The sequence below is a fragment of the Artibeus jamaicensis genome, unplaced genomic scaffold (genome assembly GCF_021234435.1).
Source record: "Artibeus jamaicensis isolate MK-2021 breed Jamaican fruit bat unplaced genomic scaffold, CSHL_Jam_final scaffold_612, whole genome shotgun sequence".
NCBI lineage: Eukaryota > Metazoa > Chordata > Mammalia > Chiroptera > Phyllostomidae > Artibeus > Artibeus jamaicensis.
In genome coordinates, this window is record NW_026522049.1 from 10,278,798 (window position 1) to 10,304,261 (window position 25,464).

The window sequence follows — 25,464 nt, forward strand, 5'->3', positions numbered from 1 at the left end:
CCCGACCTGGGAGGTCCCAGCTCCTGGGAGGGGACCAGGGCTGTGCTTCTCCAAGCAGAGCTGACTCAGGAGCTGCTGTCTCTAGTGTAGGCTTGACTCGTCGGCCCTTCTCCGGGAGGTAAACTGGGGAGGGGGATTTCTCCTTAGGCCAGCAGATTCTGGGGCTGGGGAACAGGGCAGGCTCTGAACTTGGGCTTGCATCGGGATCTTGCTCTGCCACTTACCACCTGGAGGACCATGGCAATGACATGATCTCTCATTTGTAAGAAGACACTAATACCTACCTCGTGGGGTTGAGGATTAAGTGAATCGTGCAAGGAAAGCACTTTTCACATAGTAAACCCTGAACAAATATTATCTATCACTACAGTTATTTCAACCAAGTCCAAATCTTAATAAGTCTAACAAAAAGTATTTGTCAAGCAAAAACTCTGCCAAGAAGCACAGAACGATTCCACAAGTAAGTGGCAGCTTTAGCTGCCGAGTCTCCGAATGCTTTTGTTAACGGGGCATTTGGGAAGCTGAAGACAGAAGAGGAACCACAATGGGGGCTTGGAAGGTATGTCTTTGCTGGTCTCGGGGGCCACTCTCTTCAGATGCGCTGGGGGCAAGGACAGGGCTGGGCAGCCAGAGCCATCAGGTACCCTTGACAGTGCTGGGGACCTCACTGTGTCTCCTCGCGCCTGCCCTGGTCCCCTCACCAGACCCAGGTTCAACCTGGCTTCCGCACCAACTCCATCCCTGCAAAGAGAGACTCAGGAACAATACCCTTTGCAGACCCTGGCATGGGTCCCGAAACCTTCCTGCTGTCTCCATGCTGCCTAGACGCTGCACCCAGATGCCGGCAGAGGCCAAGGCCCTTCAATAGGGGAAGGAATCTTTTTTTTTTTTTTTTTTTTTTTTCAGTAAATGGTGCTGGACCAACTAGATGCCCACGTGCAAGAAAACGAATTTAGACCCCAACACCTCATGCTACCCGTGAAAATGAACTCAAAGGGGATCACAGACCTAAACACATGAACTGAAATAAACTCTTAGAAGAAAACAGGAGTGAACCGTGTGGCCTTGGGTTAGGCAATGATTTCTTCGGTAAGACCTCAAAAGGGCAAGGGACAAGGGAAGGTTGAGAAGCTGGACTTCCTGCTCGTTAAAAACTCGTACGTGTTAATGTTGTATACCGTGAGTACGTGAAAAGACAACCCCACGCTGGCAGAAAATATTCGCAAATTATTTATCTGATAAGGGACTTGTATTTAGAAACCATAAAGAATGCTTTCGACTCAATAATAAAAAGAAAATGGGAGAATTTAAACATGGGCAAAGGGCCCTGGTTGGGTGGCTTGATTGGCTGGAGTAGCGTCCCACGCACCAACAGATGTGGGTTTGATCCCTGGTCGGGGACATACAGGAGGCAGGCGATTGATGTCTCTCATATCTACATATCTCTGTGTCTTTATGCCTTCCTCTAAAATCAATTTTAAAAAGTCCTTGAGCAAAGGATGTGAAAAGACATTTATTCAAACAAGACATACCAAAATAAGCGTGATACGCTTCATGGTCAACATCAGTGGCCATCCCAGAAAGGCAAGTCAAAATAAAATGCTACTTCAAAATGACTCTGACTCATTTACTGAACCAGGAGCATGAAACGGATGACCTGAAAGCTTGACTGACCTTGAACACTCTTCCTCATCAACAACAGACACATGTCAACGTCGAGACACTGCACCAGGGGACCCCTGGCCCAGGAGGCTCAGACTGAGCCCAAGGAAGATGGGAGACATTTAGTAGTTCTGTGCCTCCCACTAGAATCGATGTTTTTCTCCTATTTGCTTTACCTAGCCTTCCACTAACTTGGATAAAACTTATGTACCATAAGGTGTGCAAAGCCATTTTTGGTATATGCACCAAGTTGTGCAAACTGTCGCCACAATAGGACTTCAGAACATCTTCACCACCCTCGAAAGAAACTCCGCACTCACTGGAAGTCACTCGTCACCCCTTTTCTGCCCCCCAGCTTGAGGCAACCACCGACCTACTTACGCTCTCTCTCTCTCTGGTCTCCCCGTTCTGAACATTTCATCTAAGTGGATTCATACAATATGTGACCTTTCGTGCCTGGCTTCTGTCTCTTTGCGTAATATTCTCGAGAGTCATCCATCTGCAGCCTGTATTAGCATGTCTTATTGCCAAGTAAGGTCCTACTGCCGGGATGCACCCCCATTTGCGAAATGCGTGGGGGAGTTTGCCCTCTTGGGCTATTCACGGATGCCGCTGCCGCGCACACTCATGCACGTGTTTTTGTGAGGACACGTGAGGACACATGTTCCATACTCTCAGGTCTACACCCAGGAGTGGACCTGCTGGGCCACAAAGTACCTCTATTTGATTTTTGGAGGAGCTGAGCACGGGCGTCTTGATCTCCAATTTAATGCCAATTTGAAGAGCAAATGCATGTGTTTTTCTGAAAACAGAGGCCTATGAGATGTTCACAAACCTCCTCAACTGCAGTAACACAAACAGCTTCTTGATACACAGAAAAAGACGCTGGAAGTGGTGTTTGCCCACTGAGACCCATTAACTCTAGTTCTGGTTTTTACAACAGCCACTTGAGTCTGTACCACTGCCCGATGACATTTGAACCCTGAATACAGGGTGTGCCTTTGTGTGCGTGAAGGAGAGAAAAGAGAGAACATTGGGCTATATAGCAATGAGCAGCACGAACAGTTAGTCACATAACATGATAGTTTGCAACGATTTGCACAAACTCAGCGAGAACCAGGTCATTCTGAACAATCAGCCATTATTCGTTTTTCTCCTACGTTTCGGATTGTCCTTTTGAGATAAGAGAAGTATTGCTCTCAGATGGCAGACATTCCAATGCACTTACATCTCCCCCTTTAATGTAATATATCAACTTTCACTTTAAAGCCAGTCCCACACCGGGTCAGTCGGAACTATCCGCTAAAGACCCCACACATGTTCAGACCTCCGGGTCACCCTCGGGACACCCGAGTCCTCCTGGAACTTGGTTCTACGAGAGGTAGAGGATGTGTCTCTGTGCAGGGCTGTGGGCTGGTCTGGAAGCCGGTCTGAAAGCTGGTCCAGGCTTCGGTCGGCTCCTAAGGAGCTGGGCTACTGCAGTGGAAATAAGGCCCCATCATTTAGTCATGTGCTCAGGGCTGGTCTGGCCCACTGGCTCCTTCTCCCCTGAGCTGGCACCTTTGCCGGTGGCTCGGGGTCCCCCAGAAGCACGGTACAGGCGCCATCTGAGAGCCTTGGAGACGCTCTTGGCCCAGCACACCGGCACCGTCACTACCCTTCGACAGGCTGTGACCCAGTCAGCCAAGTGGGTTGGTGCGCGCCCCAAACTGTCCTATTAAACTAAGTTGCGCCTTAGCCTCCAGAGTGTTTCAGTGGCAGTTGGATCTCACACTTGGTTGCGACCTCTTCCTGGTAGCTACTGCAGATGCATGCCCACAGAACAATGTAAACTGGGGCGTGAAGGCCAAAATAGGTGCCGGAAGGAAGCAGAGGGCAGGTAACCGCCGAGGAGCTGCCACTCTGTGCAGACAGTTCTCTGCTTAAGTCTGGGCACCCGTCCGGCTTTGGATCGCTCTTAACACCACACTGGCAGGCGCCCCAGGAGCTCCTGCCAGCTCACTTGGATCAAAGGGACCGTGGCATGTCTGAACAAAAAGGTGTGATAAGAACAAGCGTGACTTTGTTCTGCAGGGTCTTCTGAAAAGCCTGGAGCCCCGCCACAGGAGGAGGCGGGCTGGGCGGACGGGCTTCGGCGCCGAGCCAGGAGGGTGCAGGGCACAGGGCTCGGGTGACGGGCGCACCTGAGCAGCCTGTGAGCCCTCCCCACACCAAGCACGTGGGCTGGGGTCCCACCATCCCTGTCCACGGCCATCCCCAAGCACCAGTATCTATGTGCTGTCCCTTGTAGGGGGTAAGTCCTGGAGGGCAGTGTTTGTCCGCCCACCCAGGGAATACAACGACTGAGGGGTCCCCCGAGGCAGAGGCCAGAGGCACACCAGACAGTCCTCCACACAATGAGAACCATTCCGTCCACGATGCCCCTGTGGCTGCCACTGAGAAATGGCCACAAAGCCAAAGGCCGCTGAAGACCAGGCAGGTATCCGAAAGGTGAGACAGGCTCCCTTCCAGTGGGCTTTGGAATTGTGTTCTTTCGACACAGACATGCTTTGGTGGCATTTTAATCACAAAGGGGTGCTTTCTGTGACTGAATTCTATGAAGAAAAATACTCTTCCACACTTTTTGTTTCCTTGAAACACTCTATCTTCTTACCCTATTTTTTATTTCCTCATTTTATTATAAAGACGTGCATAAAGAAGTATTTGGATTTCCTTTTAAACGTACCAGAAGGGATACAACAGCACAGGCTTCGGGACTAACGGCACTTGAGACTCAGCATCAGAGAAGAGAGGCAACAGGGCAGGGTGGGGACTGTGACAAACTAGGAGCTGTCAAAAGGGAGCAGCGTTACTTCTCCCCAGCAAATTGCTGCCATCCAGGATGCTGCCAGACCCACCCAGAAAAGCCAAAGATAGAGTTGGGGGAGGGAAAGCACACTGGTTTGTTTTTTACTTTTGGGGGGGGTGAGTTTTGTTAAAACTAATAAGAAAAACTGGACAGAACCTATGGGAGGTTCTGCAAGATGCAACCCCTAGGTAACCAGTTTGTGCATCTGCATGGGGATGGGACCACGTTTCACAGTGCTGTCCGCCTGTGCTGGGCCGGAGCTGCTCTCACGGGGCCAGCAGCTGGGCCCCGCCTTCCCTGCTGGTTAGGAACATGGCAGAGGGGGCAGGCAGCAGCTCCAAATGAGGACGGCCACAGGGACCCTCATATGTGGGACGTCTACCCTGATGGTAGTTCTACTACCCAAGTAGAACCTTGGGTTCTGCTCAGCAACAACACAGCACAGTCCTACGCGAGTGTCTGCACGCAAGGGGTGGCCCCTGAGGAGGAGGTTCCCGTGGGTGGCAGTCTCTCCCTCTGCTGCAGGGGGTGAGAAGGGGGAAAGAACCGGCTGAGACACAGATGCGGTGACTGAGCCACAAATCACTCAGTCCTCACAAATTCCAAGGCGGGGACTCAAAGGCATTTGATCTGAGGGAGAAAATGCTCGCCATTGTGAAGAGGCAAAAACTTCGCCTTTCTTACAACATCCCAGCTCTTCACCCCAAGTGCAAAGGCTGGGGAAGGGCACTGTGTCCCCGGGGTCCCCAAAAGGGCACGGTGTCCCCGGGGTCCCCTCTGATCTGCCTTAACCTTCTCCCAGCTTCCACTTTCTGAGGCAGCCACAGAGGGACACAGAAGGCTCTTTGTCCGGCACTGGCTGCCTCGGGCACTCGCTTTCCAAGGAGCAGCCCCAGGGAACAGCCCTGGGCCTCTTAGCACTTCCGCTCTTTGTCAAGGACAGGGCCACCCACAGGTTTTGGGGGAACAGCAAAGGAAGCTGTGAAGCTGGGCACATGACTTCATGAACCCCACTAATGTAACCAGTGAAGCTCTGCTTAGATCCGGGGTACATGGAATTCCCGTGGGGCTACAGGGCAGTCTTATTGGAACCAAGTCATGCCTTTTACTCTCTCGCAGGGAAACTCTAACGCCAAGTTCATGGGCACTGAGAATGTGTCCTTTATAGCCTGAGTTCAACAAGAAATCCATTTCCCTCCATTTGCCTCAAAGCACGAACTCACTATTGTTCCATTGTTGGAAACGCAGCGAACCATCTCAGCAAAAGCCTTCGGAGAGGCAGAGCAAAGATTTTACCCAGGGACCTAAAATAATCTCTTTTTTAATGGTTGGGGAGGAACAGAAAGAACGATTCCTCTATCAGGGCAGAAAAGGCACGTGATCTCATTACAACAACCAGGGACAAGGGCATGGCCCACGCGAGGACCCAAAAGGGGCTAGAAGGGACCTTAACAACCTCAGAGCAGGTTCAGAAACAAACCCTATGGCCACCATGCCCAGGGTGGGAGAGGGTGTCAGCTCAGCACGGAGGCTCACACACAGAGGAGGGCAGGGTCCTCGGGGCTACGTCTCCGAGAGAAGCCAGAACCAGCCAAAGCAAGGGGGGCTGAACCCCAGAAACCGGAGACATGGAGACAGGTGTAGACTGAGGGACCGAACTCCACCGTAAGTGCGAACCTGCGCCTCACACATCACCAAGTGAAGGGAAACCTGCAGAACCACAGAACTGGTGGCGTGAGGACACGCACAGGGCAGATGGGACGCCCACTGGGAATGGGCTTCTGCAGAAATCCTGCCACCCCAGTGCGGCATCTGCCAACCTGGCCACGGCCGGCTGGAGAGGGACAAGCAGGAGGCTTTCAGCAAAGGGCGAGTCTGGGACAATGGGTGAGGAGTCGCCAATAAAAGGCCTCGGAGGGAAATCCAAGCCCCAAGCTGGGGCTTCACCCTGCGGGCCTGAGGAAAGCAGGGGGTGGTGTACGCAGGGTGGCAGCATTGAGGACGTTTACATGGGCAGTGACCCATCACACGTGGGTTGGCTTGACCTCCCACAGTGTCTGGTACAGGGGCGGGACCAAGAAATACAGTGACCCTTTGAACATCATGGTTTGAACTGCACAGGTCCACTTACACACAGGTTGTTTTCAGTGACCACAGAGCTGACCCTCCATATCGTGAGGTTTTGCATGCGCGAATTCAAGCAACCTGGGATTGAAGACAGTGTTTTCCCGTGGTGGGGAATCCACAGGGCGGAGCGCCCACCACACGTGTGGTTCCACACCAGTCCATCCAGGGACTTGAACGGTCGGCATTCGGGCAGCAGTAGGGAATGGGGTCTGAGTCCAAACCTAAGTACGCCCAGGGCTGGTCAAAGTGGGCTCACTGTTGTGAGTACGTGAAACAGCTTATTCTTGTATTATTATTATTATTTATTAACTATTGTGTGATTTTTCCACATGAACAATTAGAAACCGACTTTCGCCCACCCTGTACGGGGTTTTGGGGAAGTCAAAAGTTTTAGGCAGATTTTCACTGCAGGGGGTGTCGGTACCCTTCCACCCACATTGTTCAAAGGTCCACAGTGTGAGGATGAACCATCTGTAGAACCTGCCTGGAGACAATGGACTTGACCTGCAAGAATGAAAATTCCACATGAGGCAACCTAGTGCCTGTGACCTGCTGCTCCCTGGACTGAGAGCCACAGGGAGACCGGCCCCGCTCAGGTGGATGAGCCCCCACCTCCTTGCCTGCAGACAGCCCACGCTGTGTGGACCTCATAGCACCGTGCCCTGTCCCCGAGGCAGCCACGCAGAGGCCACACAGGCACTGCCGGTGCTGGCTCCCCACCCTGGGGCACAGGCAGAGGCCTTCCGCTGAAGGGCAGTCGGGAGCACTGACCGGACAGGGGGATGTGCCAGCTTCCAGTGACAGGTGTGTGCAGGGCAGAGGCGACAGGCTCGCGGTGGCCGCACGTCACCTGCAGGAACCCACTCGGAGAACACGTGACCGTGCTGGCTTCCCCCACCAGGTGAAGGCACACGGGCTAGCCAGCCTGTCAGTCAATGCCATGGTCCGAACACAGGTATTCTGGCCAAAAAGCTCCCAAAGGCGGAGGGTATGACTGCCCAGTGGCAGCTTCTTCTGTTTTTAAATCCTCACCTGAGAAGTTTTTTTTTTTTTAACTGCTTTTAGAGACAGAGGAAGGGAGAGAGAGAAACATCGATGGCAGAGAGAAGCACTGACTGGTTGTCTCCCAAAGCAGCCTGGACGAGAGATCAGACACATCTGGACAGGTCCCACGTGCCTGTGCCCAGACCGGAATCGAACTCACAACCTCTCAGTTACAGGATGACACTCCAACCAACCGAGCCACCCTGACCGGGCCCACGGGCACCTTCTTTGTGTCTGTCTCAGGTCTGGCCACTGAGTTAGCCCAGAAGACTCTGATCGTAACATTTCTGTCACGATTAGCCACTCAGCAGAAGCTCAGGAAATTACTGGAGTTTAAATAAAGGCACCTCATGGGTAACAATAACTTGAAAGAGAGGTAACTACCCCCAAATTTTAAAATATGCGCGCACACACACACAGAGGATCATGTCTTAGCAGAAGTAAAGTCCCTGCTTTTTACGGACCACCACCAGACACAGGTGTCCTGACTCTGCCTGGTTATGAGTCTCCCAGCCACCAGGGGACAAGACTAGTCTGCGGGGAGGAGGCAGCAGGACAGACAAGATAAGTCTTGGAAGGCAGCCACCCTTCCTTCCTGGCGCCAGGGACTCAGTTGGCACGACCTGGAATTAGCAGTCGGCAACCCTCAATGCGGAGCCCACACAGCCTGGAGAAGGTGCCCAAAGCAGCCTTCAAGACAAACAGACAAACGGCTCCATCGGGGTCGGTGAAGTGGCTGCGCACCTAGCGATGCTGTGCCTCCCCACTTCCAGTGCTATGCTATGTTAACAACCTGTGTGGCTTGAAATTCTGAACTCACGCTGTTCATCAAAAAGCCCATAGAATCCCAAAGGCACAATTACTTATCCTCAGACAATGCCATGAAAAGTTTAACAGGGGCTTCGGTGTAACGCCAGTCACCTCTTGGCAGTGACCCCTACCTCTAACTCGCTGGTACCTCCCATCGCATTCAAGACATTTCCGCCCTGTGCTGTGGCTCCTGACCTCACCACCCAGCCAGTGGAACTGTGTGGGTGATGATCGCCTGCTTATGGAACAGCCAGCCCCCTCATCTCCTGTCCTGGGCAGGGGGAGAACTGGAGAAGAGAACCTGTCCACTAGGGACGAGAGACCTTGCTTCTTTCTCTGTGGACTGTCTGCAATCGAGTCATATTTCCCTACCTGTTTCACCAGCTGAGCTTCTAGTTGGGATCACGTGGCCTTCTTTGGAGCAGAGGTGATGCCATGAGTAATCTCCCAGCATGCCCTTGGCTTTCTCCGGACAGGAAAGAGGTGTTTGGACCATTTGCTGGGCTGGTCAGGTGCTGGGTTTTCCCGAACTCACTGAATCTTATCCAGAAGGGTCTTCTTCTGTGCGTTGCTTCCTTTTGAGCCCCGAGAGCACATTTTCTGGCCTTAGATTCACCCCCGGCTGTATTACGTAATTTTACATTAATCCCCCGCAGACTTCGAGGGTGTGTGGTCACTCCTCAACATTTTTTCTTTCTTTCTGAGCCCAAATTGGGCTGAGCACAGACACAGAAAAATGCTTACCACCATTCTTTCTTAGTCTTCACCTGTAATTCCTGAACCTTCTTCTTACGTATAAATGTTATTTACCCTAGAGCTTACTAGAGGAACAAAAATGGATTGAGGGGACCTTTGCCCCACCCCCTTGTATTGTTTTGAAGAGTTGAGACTTGTTTTCCTGTAGCTGACGTAATAAAGAAATTGATGGTCAGAATAAAATAGGCAGAAAAGGCAGGTTGGGCTGGGGCCACCAGGCCAGAAGGCAACTCCAAATTTCAGTACAAATCTCAGAAAACAAAACTTTCTTCGACAGAGCCGGCACAGCCCCCAAAACTAGCACCGGAGGCCAGTCTCTCCAGGCAGGACCCCTGTCTGCAGGGCAGAGTCGGGGCAGCAGGCTCGGCTATGACGCCCGCTCTGGAGCTCCAACCCGGCTCACTCCCCACCCCGCCAGAGGCAGGGGTGATGTTCGAGGCCCGGGTGTGGCCGCATGCCTGGGCTGTGGAGCCTGGAGGAGGCGGGAACGGTGCCAGACGTGGAACAAAGGCTCCGTCCGGTATTCTCAGACCAACACCGAGTCGGGGCACAGTTGACACATACCCCAGTGAGCCTGCTTTCCTCTGAATCAGAAGCCCGCTGGTGGGGCACAGATGCCGCGGAGCCTGCTCCCCTCCCTCCTCGTTCCGGGAAAATGCTGGCCACGGTCGGAACGCAGAGTCACCAGACTGGGTCCCTCCTCTCACTGTGCCCCTGCACAAGTCACTCGACGAACGAGAGCACAGAGTGGGTTTCCGGTCTCTGCAGGACAGCACGCCCGGGCTCTACCCTCCCACCCTCACAGTGGTTCTGCGCACGGACGCCATGATATTCGTGTTTCAGGATCTGCATATGCGGCTGTGCGTATCCCTTCAATTGCCTGAAGTCTCGCAGGTGGAAGAGCTACTTTGGGTATCGACTCCAAGGCCCACTGCCTAATATTGTTTCTTAAAAGTGGAGCATCTGCTCTGGCTGGTGTGGCTCGGTGGACTGAGTGCCAACCTGCAAACCACAAGGTTGTTGGTTGGATTCCCAGTCAGGGCACATGCCTGGGTTGCGGGCCAGGTCCCCACTGGGGGCCATGTGAGAGGCAACCACACCTTGATGTTTCTCTCCCTCTCCTTCTCCCTCCCTTCCCCTCTCTAAAAATAAACAAAATCTTTTTAAAAATACATGCAGTTGACCTTTGAATACCAGGGGTGTGTGGCCACTCAAAGGAGATTTTTTCCCATAAACACACAGTTGGCCCTCGGTATTTTCCATCTGTAGTTGGGAACCCACCGATGCAGACATTATGTAAGGAGCTCGAGCATCCTTGGATCTGGGTATCCATGGGGGTTCTGAAACCAGCCCCCAGGGTCAGAAGTTACACTCCGACTTTCGATGGTGCGATGGGGGTCAGCCCCTAGCCCCACCCAGTATTGTTCAAAGGTGGACTGTATTTTGAAGGCAGAGTGGGCAAGAGTTGCCAATGGATTGGAAGTATCCGGTACCTTCTGGAATTAAGAGCACGCAGCAGCCAGTCAGCTTCTAGAAGTAGCCAATAAAATCATAGCCACCATCTCCCACGGTGGGCAGGCGCTGTGCCAAATGTTTGACATGTATCTGTCCGCATACTTAATCCTGACACCGTCACGGGCACGCAGAGCTCCCTCCACGATGCCACGGACGGGAGGTGGCGGTAACAAGCCAAGGTCACACCTGGTGGGCAGCAGAGCCGGGGGTCTCCGGGGGCCCTGCTCCTGCTCTGTGGCCTGCCACCTCTGTGGCCCAGCCACAGTCCCTGCGGCCTCAAGCGGGGTGTGGAAGAGGAGGACTTCTTGGCCCCACGTCTCTCGATTTCTTTTTCCAAGATGAAAACCTCCTGGGCTTTCCACTTGTTCTCAAAACGTGTGTTTGTCTTGGCAAGTGGAGCTCTGTGGCAAAAGAAACGCTGTCACCGGCCCATAAGGCCGGCCCTGGGGGCTCCCCCGGTCCCCGAGCCCTGTCTCTCTGGGAACCCTTCCACGTAATCAGCAGCTCAGCCAAGGTGGACAGGAGCAGGCCCTTCCAGCTGCTCCCCAGGCGCCCCGGCCACAGCCCGTGTGCAGCTGTTTGGTCCTGTTTGATTCTGTAACCATGGGGTCCGGGAGACAGAAGACAATAGGAAACATCGGAGTATGATGAAGCCAAACAAGAGAACAGCAGTGGGAACTTCAAGGAAGAAGCATTAAGTGGAATTGGCTTAAAAAAAAAAAAAAACAAACTACTCATTCTCATGGCATCAAATGCTGGAATACCGTGGGAAAAGGGAAAGGGGCCATTTGAGAACTGGAAGGTGCACACAGCCCCATGGAGAGACGGGACACCAGAAAAGTCTTGGGGGAAAAATAGGGCTCCGGGAGAGATTCTCCCGCCAGCTCAGATTCGGGACATCATTGCGACTGAGGGCAGAGATGAACGTTGTGATATTCAAAAGAAGATAAAGGAAAGCCCACTGGGAATCAAGGGAAAGGAAGCCATGTAAGCAGATGCATGTTGTTCAAAACACTGGAGTGCCTTCATCTTCATTCACTCATTCATTCACTCAATCACTCACTCATTCATCTATCCATTCATTCACCCATTCATTCCCTCACTCACTCACTCACTCACCCATTCATTCATTTACTCATTCATTCACTCAATCACTCACTCATTCATCTATCCATTCATTCACCCATTCATTCCCTCACTCACTCACCCATTCATTCATTTAGTCATTCATTCATTGATCAGCAGTGGCGACTAAGCCCTTGAAGCCCCTTTGTCAGATGCTGAAGGGCGAAACACATGGGTAAAGCCAAGTTCAGTGCAGTCTTCTGAAGAGGATAAGGGATCAGTGCCTCCATGGGGACAAGCTCCGTGAGCCAGGCGGGTGGGGTGTGGGGGAGAGGCCCCTCTCGTGCATAAGCCTGCTGGCCGTCCAAACTGACTTGTGGCCACTGGGAAGGAGCAGGACCCTACGAATAGCCCCTGCCTTGGCAGCCCTGTCACAGAGGACAGAGGTCACCCACACTAGTCACCCACAGCCCCAGCCAGACTCAGGCGTGTGTCAGCTGTCCCCCTACCAGGGCCCACATCACACACTACATTCGTCTCGACCCTGCGTTGCACAGGCAGCCCCCCAAACGGGAAGCACACGTCGGCTGGCTGGTTTCTGACACCCAGCTCTCAGACGTGTTTGGAGGACCGATGAAGTATGACGTATAAAAAAATCACTCATCAACTCTACAATGCGACATAACTGTGAGCCAGATGCTGACGGGCCTGCTAAGTCACCTAGTCCAGAGTGGTCACTTTATGGATTATGAAGATTGACCCGAGGTAGCCGGCTTGCCATGGTGAAGCCACAAAAAAGGCTCGACACAAACCTGCGGGAAGCACAGGTTTTGAACGGTTGAATTCCACAGTAGCACATATTTTTCAATCCTACACAGTTTTCGCCCAATTTCCCCACAGTCGAAGCCGGACACCCTCTGCGCACCCCATTAACCAAGCAGTCTATTCCTCCGCTCGAAGAACGGTTCCAACCGGAGACCCATGAGAAGTCAAGGGCAAGCCGGACGTCACCGGGGAGCCGGGAGAGGGGCAGTGGCGAGCGGAATGGACGTGGGGAGGAGGAGGAGGCAGAGGAGGGAGGGGAGGGGAGGAGGCAGAAGGCGTTTCTCCAGCTGTCGGAGTCACTACGTGACCTGAAGGCAGGGAGCCTGGTGCTGAGGCTGGGGGAAGCCAATGTCACCACCACAGCCACACCTCACCTGGGACACTGGATAAAAATCATCCGTGGGCCTGACAATCACGTAACTCAGCAGGGTCCCCCTCCTTCCCTGGGGACCAAGAGGCTCGGAACCAAAGGCACCCCCAACTGGGGCCGTCACCTTGGCGCAGCCTGGTGGCTCCTCCCCGGTTTCCCATTTCGTACCGTCCTCATTAACCTTTTGCCTAGATGCCTTCTGCCATCAGCGACCTCAGCACTTTTCCAGAAGACCAAGAACAAAGTCAAAGAATCCATTTACAAGGAAGGATGCAACAGAAAAACACAGAGCTCATCCAAAGGCACCTGTCCGCCCCCTCCATGATTATTCTAACCCGAAACTTACCGACGGTGTCGCACGGCTCATCTTTGTGTACGCAGAAATCTGTCCTGAAAAGAAAAAAAAATAAGTCAGGGGTAGGCAGCGCCCCCGAGGGTAGAAGAAAACACTGCTGACGGATCTGGATGAGCCGGGCTGCTCACGGCAACATCACTGCTTTGGTGGCAACGGGTTACGATGAAGGCTAATGACCAGCAGCGTCTGCCCTGAGTAACCCGTCCACACTTCCACACGGAGCGCCCTGGTACCCCACACGGGACCCTGCTTTCATGGCTAAACTCTTCCACACATAACGCTCGGCTGCCAGAGGGGATCCTTACAACAGCTGAACACATTCTGGAAGCAGGCCTTTGCCAAGTCCTGGATCAGAAACAATTACTGGTCAGTATCGGCAACCTACAGCGATTCCCCCAAGAAGCTACTCACTCTCCTCGGGCGGCGACGGGTGTTAGATGCTGGAATAAGAAGACCAAAAAAAAAAAATCATTTCTAAACATCATTTTCTCGAAAGCTCCCCCAGGTATGTGGCTGTGGACAAATGAGAGAGCAGAGGCACTCAAGCCTGGTCCACTCCCTGCTCTGCAGGTACAAGGGATGCACTCTGGCCTCTGGCTGCTCACTGGTGTTAGGAAATGAGCCCTTCCTTTCCAAAACCAGACCGTGCCTGCGATTCCTTCCACAAGTCCCCACAGTCAGGAGCTGGCCAGAGCGCTGTCTGGGGCAGTGCCCTGCCGGGGGCCAGGTGAGGAGAACCGGGCCCCAGGTTCCCCTTCTTGGGGGGACCTGCGGGGTCCATAGGGACCCAGTAGAGATCACCACTCATCTTAATTCTCTGAACACACTCAAGGGCAGCTTCAGGTTTAAAAAGATGTGCTCTGAAGCCACATCTTCTCATTTCACCTTTTAAAAATCTTTTGGGACGGACGATGGGGACAGCCTGACAGGGCTGACTCTGAGCAAAACTGTCACAGAAAGCAGCCGGTCCTGCTTGGGCCGCCCTGTCCCTCACCCACGTCCCCAGTTCCTCCCCTCCGTCAGAAACTATCCTCGGGGCAAGAGACTGGAAGGCAAAATGTGACTCTCCTGACCTAACGTTTCAATAGTCACCTCTCCTTCCCCCTCTCCAATCCGCAGCACGTTCTGCTTGTATTTGACTCCGAATTGTACCCCGTGTCCGGCAGCTCTCAGCACTGCATGGGGCTCAGGGCCTGCCTGCTCCCAGGTCCGGCTTAGCTGCAGGTTCCCCCGAGAGGGCTGTCGGAGGTTCCAGACCAGCAGGTCTGAAAGATTCTGTCTGAGGTTCTGATGCACAGACTCCCCAGGCGGACAGTCCTCCCAGGGGCCCTGCAGACCAGAGGAGAGGGCGGGGCCCCGGGCCCAGGGGGCTGTGGCAGCTTAGAAGGTGACACCCCCAAACTAATGCAGGGCCTGTCAGCGACTTCCAGAAGCTTTGCCTACTCTGAGTTTCTCATTTTTCTGTTAACAAATACATTTCTATTGATCAATTTTTAAACTCTTTTAACCAAGGGAAAAAGAAAGCCTTGGAGACCTCGTGCTTTTTCATGCCCCACTCCCAAACCAAAGGAACCTCCATGGGAGTATGAAAAAGGAAGCCCTGCGACTGGACTTTTCGGTCCAGGGCGACCTTTTAGACGGCTAGTAGCAGGTCAGAGGGGGGCAACGAAGAAGCACAGAGAGGAAGTAAAACAAAATTAGGGAGAAAAATACGTTCCCTGATCTGATACCTAACTGCAACCCAACACTCTCGATCTGAAACCCTATTTGAGCGTTTCAGAGATCTCACACAAGCTCACACACACACACACACACACACACACACACACACACACACACACACGGAGGGCAAGCTGGCCCAGGAACCTGCTCGAGGTGTTGCAGAGTGAGCACCTGGATGCGCCGAGAGCCATGTCCCGCTGCCTCGCCTGGGTAAAGGGGCCACAAGAGTGTGGCCATCGGTCCACCAGACAACAGAAGAAGGCGCCTACTGCGTGTTGCTGGAGGAACTCGGTCTTCGGGCTGACGGGGGGTGGGGGGTCCTGCTCTCCTCCCCCACGGCCTCGCTGTAGGGCAGCGGCTGGTCCCCCTGGATGGACCCTGCAATGCCACCTGCTGCCTCTCCGGAGGGAGGCAGGGCGGTGAGGTGGGGTCTCGGAGGACCCAGCGCAGTGGCAGGCCTGGCTTCGGTGAATTGGCTGCCGTTTGCATCTTCGACCTCCATTGTGTTCAAGGTTCTCAGAAAAATAAACAGGACCCTGCGGGGGCAGTGCCAGCTCCAGGCATCCCAGCTCCCGAGGCGAACTCAGGACAGGCCTGCCCGTGGAGGCTGCCGAATCCACTCGGGGGATGAAAACACAAAAAGGGTGTCCTGATGGAGGTCTCCAGTCTCGGAGTCCATTCAGATGCCGCCATCCACCCCCCGTGAGAAAGAAGCCTATGCAGATCTCCGTGACGGGCCGACTTCGTGGGTGTGTGACGGGGGGGTCTCACAGGACCGCACTCAGAAGCCCCAGCCCCCAACCTGGCTTAATGCTCTGCTGTTACCATCCCCAAATTCATAGTAACTTTCCAACACAAGGTCCTGTGTTTTCACTCTGCACGGAGCCCCACAAGTTATATAGCTAGTCTGGGACGTGGCCTATTGCCTGGTATATAGTCGGGGCTTAATAAATACTGGCTCCTTGACGGAACCACTGCCATACATTTCCGGACCACTTTCAACGGGCCCTGTAAGCTCCCTGGCAAGGTGGCCTCGTCTCTCCTCCGGTCTGGGAACCTGGTAAACCTACAGTGGGGTCCATAGGTAGGCACTGGGCTCTCATGCCTGAGCACAGCCTGCAGGCGGCCCCTTGGTCAGAGGGGCCAAAGGAAGACCGCTCCTGGGGATGGATGGGGTTCTGTGGAAGGGGGAGGTTGGCAAACAGCTGGGCTGGAGGCGCCCCCTGAGGCCCTGCCCTGGGCCGGGCCTGTGTGTCCACCCCTGGTTTCTCCCCAGGGCACAGAACGGGGTTTGGGGGGCCGTCCCACTTCCTGGCTTCCTGAGATATGGAGTCAAAGGTAGAGCTGTGCGAGGCGTCGGAGCCCCGAGGCCCCCAGTCCAGCCAGGGGTCCTTTCTAGCCCAAGACGTGGCTGCAGCTGCTGGAAATCCTGCTTCTGCCGCTCCTGGCCCGGCAGCCGGGGCTGGACATGATGTCATGCTCGCGTCTCCACGGCTGGCCGTCTGCAGGGCTGGTGGGCGTCCAGGAGAACACGCTCTCGGGCCCAGCCACGGCCCAGACGCGGAGGTGGGGAGCAAAAGAAAAGAAACCCTCGCCCGGGGCCCGTGTCTGGAGAGGGACGCCGGCCCCTGTGGCCCTCAGCTTGGATCACTCGGGGAGGAAGGGATGGCTTCTCCAGAGCAGCAGCTGCCTCACACCCAATTTCCGTGTGAAAACATCAGCCCATTATTATCCCAACCCAGGGAATTACAGCTCTCCAGCTCTAATTATTAAACAATGTTTCTCGGCCAAGTTGGCTCGCAGCCCCTGCTCTGACGCTGCCTCCCCCGTGTCTGTGGGAGGTCTTCCATCTCACGTCCAAGAGGGTGGGACAGGCACCCACGGGTCGGCCCAGCAGCTCCGCAGCAGGTGATGGGGACCAGCTGTGCTCAGGTAGCTCACAAGGTGGCAGCGCCACGTGGAGAAAGGCAACGCCGGCTCCCACACCAGCTGCCATAACAGGGTGACCCAGGAGGCCTTGGCAGGGACCCCACCTGCAGATGCAGGGACCCCGATTTCCTGACCCCAGGGGCCCCCCTCCCCAGCACTTGCCACCCACCTACCGTCAGCACCCCTGGCAATGGGCCTAGTTAGAAAAGATCTTTTTTTTTTTAAGTTTTTATTGGGGCAGAACACATGTAACACAGAATTTACTGTGTTATTCATCTTTAAGCGCACGGGTCAACAGTGGCCAGCACACAGCGGCACACCCAGTGCCCAGAACGCTGTTCGCCCTGCGAAGCTGAAACTCTGTCTACAGCACAGCTCCCCACTGCCCCCTGCCCCCAGCTTCCTGTCCTGTGGGTGCGAAGACCTGAGGCATCTCACAGGAGAGGAACTGCACCCGATTTATTTTGTTGGGACTGGCTGTGTTCTCTTCTTTTCTGATGCAGAGTGATATTCCCCGGCACCCAGGACCACACTTTGTTGATCCACTCATCCACGGTGGGCACTTGGGCGGCTTGCACATTTTAGCTATTGCGAATACCGGATTTTCCTGGAAGGCTCGACACTTTGAGATTTCAGTCCTTTTCAATGGATGATGACTGCAATGATACTGGCTAACACGGACCGTGTCCTCGCTCTGAAAGGGACTTCCCACGCTCACTGAGTCCTCATGTCTCAGAAGCAGGCACTATCATTTCTCTCCCCTTTGCACTGATGGGGAAACCAAAGCTTGCCCAGGTCCGATGTCCAAGCCTGGGTCCCTGGCACCCTGCCCTCTCTCCTGTCCAGTGGGGAGTGGCTTTCCCCACCTGCGTTTTCACAGGCCCACTTTACCTGGTCACAAACACAGCGGCGTCCACGGGGGGCGTGTCGTCCTTCCCTCCTGGGACCTGGTTGTTGCCGAGGTACCGTGCGCCCCCATATTCCTCATTCTGCCAGTGACAGAAGCTCTCCAGGGACCGCTCCCCATGGTGCCCGATGGACAGCTTGGCCTGAAAAAAATCAGGGGGCATTGAGAGAAGCAGAGGCCCGAGGAAGGCAGAGTTCACACTCAGGCTACAGAGCAGAGGACGGCTGCTCTCTGGGTCATCGTTCCGTGATGCACTTGCCCAAATACAGACCCAGCGAGGGTGGGCAGATGCCCAGACCGAGGCCACCACAGGTCTCCTTGTAAGTTCCCATGAAGACTACGTTACTAAAGGAAAGTGCCCTTCTTTTCAGCAGACTGAACGTAATGTACCCAGTCTTTCATTGTCAAGTTCATTGCTTGACTCTGCAGGTAGCACTGTCACGTGGGAATGTACTACATCAGAAGACCAGGGAACAATGCTACAGGGAATCCACAGGCGTGCTGGAGCTCAGGTCCAGCTCCAGAAGGGAAGCCAGAGTTCCGGAGGCCTCGCCGCCGTCCCGCTCTGCACGAGTGAGGCGTGCTGGGCAGAGAAGGTGGGCACACAGGCTTGGGGTTCCCTGCAGATTCCCAGCAGACTGCGTGCGCCCTAAGCAACCTGCCCTCCTGCCCCCAGACAGCCCGGTCCCTGGCCCACGGCACACTGTTGCCATCTGCAAAGCCAGGGAGGGTGGATAAAACAGACAGACCCCTAGACTCCTCCTAAGCCACCAGTGGCAACTAGGAAGTTCAAGACCAGTTACACTTTCTGTGTGCGGGGCCCCAGTGGGGACTTACAGGTCGCTGCCGCAGCAGGACAAGCTTGGTGACTTGAATGTTAACTTTAATTCCAAGGCTCTGGTGCTGAAACATATTGTAAACCTACCAAGAGAGAAAAAGAGAAATACAAATGTCAATATACAATTTTTTAAAAAATACAGAGGTATCCTAATTGGGATTCCTGGAACAGAGAAGAGATGTTGGGTAAAAAGTATGAAAATCTGAAAACTATGGACTTTAGTTAATAACATATCAATATCAATCAATGAGTAATAACAAAGATAACTAATGTAAGATGTTAATAGTAGGTGAAACTGTATAAGAACTTTCTGTTCAGTTTTTCTATAAATCTAAAAATATAAATGAGTAAAATGAGTTCATTTTAATAAGTAAATCATAAAACATAAATTCTACTTCACTCAAAATTATATTAATTAAAACTTAGTGTTTAAAAAATAGCTGTGTTCCTCCGGTACAAAAAAAAATCTAAAGACAGTCTGATTATAGGAAATTCAAATTTCAGTGTTCCTAGGTAAAGTCTTATTGGAGCAAAAAATAGATATGTGTGTGAAAAACAGAATCCAGATTTTATTAAAAATGCCTCTGAGACCAAAGCCACCCATAAATATGAATGCCCCCCCAAAACATGCGTATGATAAAAAACTCTGGAATCACACACATTTACATTCAGACTATATACACAAAGCTAAGCCAGAAATCAGCTGGTTAAAAATAATGTACAGAACAGGTTACTCTGAAAAAAAAAAAAAAAAGAAAGAAAGAAATGCATGTTAGATGACCCTGGGCTCTCATGAGGGACATCCAAGGGGACCTTCACATGCCCATGGCCAACTGCGCGGTGCCAGCCTGAATCACCTGTAACCCTCCGCACGACCCACCATGGCTCGGAATTCCACCGCAGCTCATCGAGATAAAGCCCCTGCTCAATACCCACAGCCAGTCAGTGACGACCCCAGTTCAAATCCAGGCTTGCCCAGCCAAAGAGACCACCTTCCCTGACGTCCTCACGCTAACCAAAGGTCATCACCGAGACAAAGTCAGAGTAACAGAAAAAGAGACGAGCCTCTTAATTTTGCACTTCTTGTTGGTATAACTTTGTTAAAAGGACTTCAATAGCAAGAAGCCAAAGGAAGGTGTTTCAAAGGAAAGAGACAGAAAATCTCCAATAACCGACATGGTTAGAAAAAAAGCCCGTTGCATTTGAGGGTCCCCAGGCCATTACGTCCCCTCCTGAGTTCCTTTTCCATGATATGCAAAAAGCTGGAGGTGGGGGGAGCGGGCACAGTGGGGAAAATGATGAAGGCAGAGCGGGAACAGGACTGAGAACCTCATAAATACATTTGTTAGTTTCATTACGTCCTGTGGCGTGTTTCTCTTCAGTTTTATGAGATACCATTGACTTAAAACACTGTATTAGTTCTAAGTGTACACCAGGATGACCTGCTAAAAGGAGAGCATGAAATGTTTACCGCAGTAAGTTTAGCTATCACCCCTCACCTCACATAATTATAATTCTTTTTCCTTGTGATGAGAGTTTTTAAGCTCTACTCTGTAAGTCACTTTCAAATACCTCTGACGGTATCATTAACTATAGTCACTGTGCTGTGTGTTACATTGCCAAGTCTTACTGATGTTTTACGGCTGGAAGTTTGAAATTTTTTAAAAAGATTTTTACTTATTTTCAAAGGGAGGGGAAGCGGGGAGAAAGAGGGAGAGAAACATCAATGTGTGAGAGGTACATCGATGGGTTGCCTCTCTCACGCCCCCAAACTGGGGACCTGGCCCACAACCCAGGCATGTGCCCTGATCGGGAATCAAACCAGCAACCTTTCGATTCGCAGGCCAGCACTCAATCCAAAGAGCCACACCAGCCAGGGCATGGAAGTGGAATTTTTTACCCTTTCACCCATTTTGCCCACCCCTTAACCCTCTGAAAACTGCCAAACTGTTTTTTGTATCCATGAGTTCAGTTTTTTTAGATTTCACATATAAGTGATATCATACACTACTGTTTTTCTCTGACTTATTTTACTTTGTTTTGAATATTTTTTTTTCTGGTAGACATAACCAAGAGGGAGAACATTCCAGAAGGGGCATTAAAACTTCTTCCAGCCCTGGCTGGTATAGCTCAGTGGAGTGAGCATGGGCCTGTGAAACAAAGCGTTGCTGGTTCGATTCCCAGTCAGGACACATGCCTGGGTTGCAGGCCAGGTCCCCAGTAGGGGGCGCACAAGAGGCAACCACGCATTGATGTTTCTCTCCTACTCTTTCTCCTTCCCTTCCCCTCTCTCTAAAAATAAATAAATAAAATATTTTAAAAAAACAAAACCAAAACTTCTTCCAGTCGGTGCTGTGTTCATCAGCACAGGGCAGCAACATAAAACAGTGACTGCCGCAGCCAGGGTGGCCACGGTTCACTCGGGCCAAGTGACACTGGACGCGGCGTGTAGCGCACAAACGTCACAGGCAGGCACACGCGGCAACGGAGCATCCGTGGGGCAAAGGAATGAGTTGTGTCACTGCTTGAGTTTACTCTCTGAAACTATTATTAAAGCAAAAAGAAAAAAAAACCCTGTCATTTAATACTCTTTCCCACAAGGAAAAACAGAACACATTCAGTTATTCTGTTTCTACTTTTCTCTGCCCCCAATTTCCTTTCCTCCACAACAAAATAGCAGTCATTTTTTATACCGGGCCAATTCTGAAGTCATGTCTTAATCACCTATCCCCAAACCTGGGGGAAGAAGGGGAAAAAAAAAAAAAAGAACATAGAACTTTTCCCTTGTTTTGATATTTTGTGAACCACCCAATGGCTGTAATTCAAATTTTTGCAGAAATATTCAGCATGAGGATTGGGCCCAGACAGGGAAACCTCAATTCAAAACATGGAAACGAGGAAGAACGAAACCCTGAAGTCAGGGGGGAGGAAATTTGAGTTGCGCGTGGTTTCGATGCCTCCGACCGCTGCCTGGAACGTGGACGGGGCCGAGATGCGGATGAACACGGCAGATTTGCAGAAAGAGCGCAGGAAAGCAGCTCCCCGTGGCATTCTGACATGCCGCAGGGAAGACGGATCAAGAACCTACAGAGAAGAACGCATGGCGCGGGAAGGACAAACTATAGGAACAATCTCCCCTTCCTGATATCTGATATTTTTTGTTTGCATGCTAGGCTGGTAACGGTTCTGTATTCTCCATACACCCCCCTGAAAGGCTCAGTAGCTTCCCTGGAGCAAATGCACCAAGAACAAAAAACAAACAAACAGAAAGAGTGTGATGAACAAGAACAAGTTCCGTGCTCCGAGGGCCTGGGAGGGAGGAGAACTGGGGAGCTGCCGTTCAGCCGGCAGGTTGCAAGATGGGTTGCTTGCAAACTTAACAACACGGAACTGTACTGTTAAAAATGACTAAGATGGTAAGTTTTAGGTGTACTTTCCCAAATTAAAAATATTTAATCAACTAGGGGGAAAAAAAGAGCGCTCTAAACAGCACTGTGTGAAGCGTGCAGCACAGCGCTTCCCCTGGACAAATCGGCCGGGCGCTCACGTCCGCGAGAGCAGGTACAGAAGCCCAGCCACAGCTCAAGGGCCGCCTCCCCTGACGGGAGCTGGACCAAGCTCCCATGGCGCGCAGGGCGGACGGTGTGTGGGACCTCCCTGGCAGCCCAGTGCCCAGCCGGGTCAGCCAGACGAAATCGGACCGCAGCCACAACACACAAAGCCGCAGGCCTCAAAGCCATGCAGCTAAGTCTCCCCGACTCTTTATTTTTCCCATGGAAATTCATGCTCAGGAGAAGTCTGGGAGGCAGCGGCCATCGGATGCTGAGGGAGACACCTGGTTGAGCAGGGAGCAGTGCGGCCAATCGTCTGGAAAGTCTGTCTCCGGCGTCCAGCCCTGGCTGCGCCCTGGCAGGTGTTCAGAGCCCTGGCTGCAGCTGTCACATTTCCTTGGCAGCCTGGGGGCCAAGCTGGGCAGACCCACTGCCAGCCGCATGCCACCATTCTCCTGGCTTGGGCGACGCGGGGACATGGTCAGGGAGGGGCAGACACGGAGCAGAGACGGAGCAGCGGACAGGGCCACCTGGGGAGAGGCTGTTCACAGGCCAGGAAGGGTTTCCACAAGCGCACCCCCTACCTGCGTGACTCAGGGCCTCCCTGGGGCAGATGGGGACTGCAAATGCACTCTGGAGTCACACAGGGCACCGGTTCAGACCCCCTCCCAGGACGGGAGGCGTTCCCTCGCACAGTGCCTCCCAGTGGGGTCCCTGGGGCAGCAGCCCCAACACCGCCTGGGTGTTGAGAAATGCCAGACCCATAGGATCAGAGACCCTGGGGGTGGGCCCGGCCACCTGCATTTAACAAGCCCCCAGCGGCTTCCCAGGGAGGCTGCTCTGACACCGCAGCATTTTCTCTGGTCACCAGAGAGGCTGCCTGTCTGTTCTGCATGGTAATTGAGTGAAACTGATGTCATGCTCGCTCCATACAGGACTCGCCTGGAACGTCTCAGGGTTTCACTCCACCCTGGTTGTTAAGGAAGCTGGAAACAACCCGAGCTCTGTGAAGGGGCCCCATTTTCCAGCCGGGCTGCCCAGGCCCAGGCCTGTGGTGTCAGCACCACCTGTCCCCGTCCACAGTTGGTCCTTTAAAATACCCCCACGCTCCTGTGTCACCCCCACCCCCAACCAAAGGAAAATCAAGTTATGTATGGAAACAGCACACTGCAGAATATTTGGAAAAATCAATGAAAGCTGGGGCCACAGCATCCTTTCCCCGTGCTCCTGGGCAGGTGAGCGGTTTGCTGGGGACATGGAGCCCGGAGCAGGACTCCACTTCCCTGGATAAGAGCCAGGTAGGGGGGTCTTTTAAAATGCAAATCAGTGGGTGCCCTGTTTCAACCGCTGCAGGTGCTGGGAGTGGTCCCCACGCACCAGCTTGTGGGGTGGCGGGGCACCTCTCGCCCAACCCCCACTCTCCCCATCACCCAGCAGGAACCGCCTCTTCCTGTGCCTCCCAAAGGTCAGATGGACCCCTTCCTGTTCTCCTTGATGGATGGGGCGCCCGTGAAGGCCTCAGTCACTCGCACTCACCTGGACCTTGGCAGCGGTTTACAAAATCTGCACATCTTCGCCAACACTGGTTAGTTGTTTTTTTTCTTTTAAACACCAGTATCCCAATGAGTGTGATATCACACTGCAGTTTGGAGTTGCATTTCCCTGGGGATTAGTGACATTAAACATTATTGGCCACGTGTATCTCTTTCTTTAGGAAAAATGCCTATTCAAGTCCATTTTGAAATCAGGTTTATTTGTTGTCAAGTTTTAGGAGTCCTGTATATCTTCCAGGTATTATCAGATATGTAATTCGCAAGTTATTTTTCTCCCTTTTTACTCTGCTGGTTGTGGCCTTTTATGCACAAAAGTTTTAGAATTTGATTAATTCCGATTTGCCTATTTCTATTTTTGTTGTCTGTGTCATATCCAAGAAATCACCGCCAAATCTGACGTCATGAAGGGGACCCTATTTTTTCTCGGAGTTTTATGGTTTTAGCTCATATATTCAGGTCTTTGATCTATTTTGAGTTAATTTTTGTATATGGTGTTAGGCAAGGGTCCAACTTCATTTTTTTGCAGGCGGATATTCAGATTTTCCGGCGCCATCTGTTGAAAGGGCGGTCACTTCCCCACTGAGAGGTCTTGGCACCCTTGCCGAAAATCACTTGACCACGCCATGTCAGGGTTTATTTCTGGGGTCTCTGGTCTGTTCCTTTGGTCTGTATGTTCATCTTAATGTCAGTACCACACTGCTGTGGTTACTACGGCTTTGTCCTGAATTTTGGAATCAGAAAGTGTAAGTCCTCCTATGTCCTTCTTTCTCAAGGGTTTTCTTGGCCACTCAGGGTATGTAGTTTGAGACTCCACGCAAATTCCAGGATGGGTTTCTCTGTTTCTGCAAAGAAAAATGTCGTCGGGATTTTGCCATTGTTTTTCTATTCCTTCCTTTATGTGTCTCTGGGGTAATCTTCGTGTCCTCCCTTCTGCCAGCTTTGAGTTGAGTTTGTTCTTCTAGTTCCTTAAGTTGTAAAGTTAGACTGTCTATTTGAAATCTTTCTTCTTTTTTAATGTGAGAATTTACAAGCTATACGTGTCCCTCTGAGCACTGCTTTTGCTGTGTCCTATCAGTTTCTGTAAGTTGTGTTTTCATTTTTATTCATCATTATGTATTTTCCCATTTTCCCTGTGATTTATCCCTTGACCCATTGGTTGTTTAAGACTGAGCTGTTCAATTTCCACATACTGGTGAGTTTTCCGGTGTTCTTTGTTGCTAATTTCTCACTTGACTGTGCTGTGCTCAGAGAAGATACTTTGCATATCTTTGAAATCTGTTGAAAAGTAATTTGTGGTCTGACATGGTATATCCAGTTACCATGTCCCCTTGAAAACAAGGAAGATTTTGTTGTCGCTGGGTAGAGTGCTCTGGACGTGTTAGATCTAGTTGTTCTTCACAGTGTGGTTCAAGCCCTGTCTTTCCTTGTTCATCTTCTGTCTAGTTGTCCTGCACGTCAGCAGCTGAAATCTCTATTATCATAGGGACTGTATATATGTCCCTTCAGTTCCATCAATGTTGGCTTCCTAGCTTTTGATGGTCTGTTATTGAGTGTGTAAATACTTACAACTATGACATCTCTTGCTGT

The 25,464-nt window shown here is 52.2% G+C and overlaps 1 protein-coding gene across 2 annotated transcripts in view; it reads right to left on the reverse strand.

Moving 5' to 3' along the window:
• ADAMTS17 (ADAM metallopeptidase with thrombospondin type 1 motif 17) overlaps positions 1-25,464 on the reverse strand; it is a 182,388-nt gene that overhangs the window by 115,693 nt on the left and 41,231 nt on the right. For both annotated transcript variants that reach the window (XM_037145925.2, XM_053659015.1), the window contains exons 5-7: positions 18,773-18,856; positions 17,920-18,077; positions 13,369-13,412 (exon numbers count right to left, since the gene is read on the reverse strand). In XM_037145925.2, the coding sequence (XP_037001820.2) occupies positions 13,369-13,412; positions 17,920-18,077; positions 18,773-18,856 (286 nt within the window). The remainder of the gene's footprint in view (positions 1-13,368; positions 13,413-17,919; positions 18,078-18,772; positions 18,857-25,464) is intronic.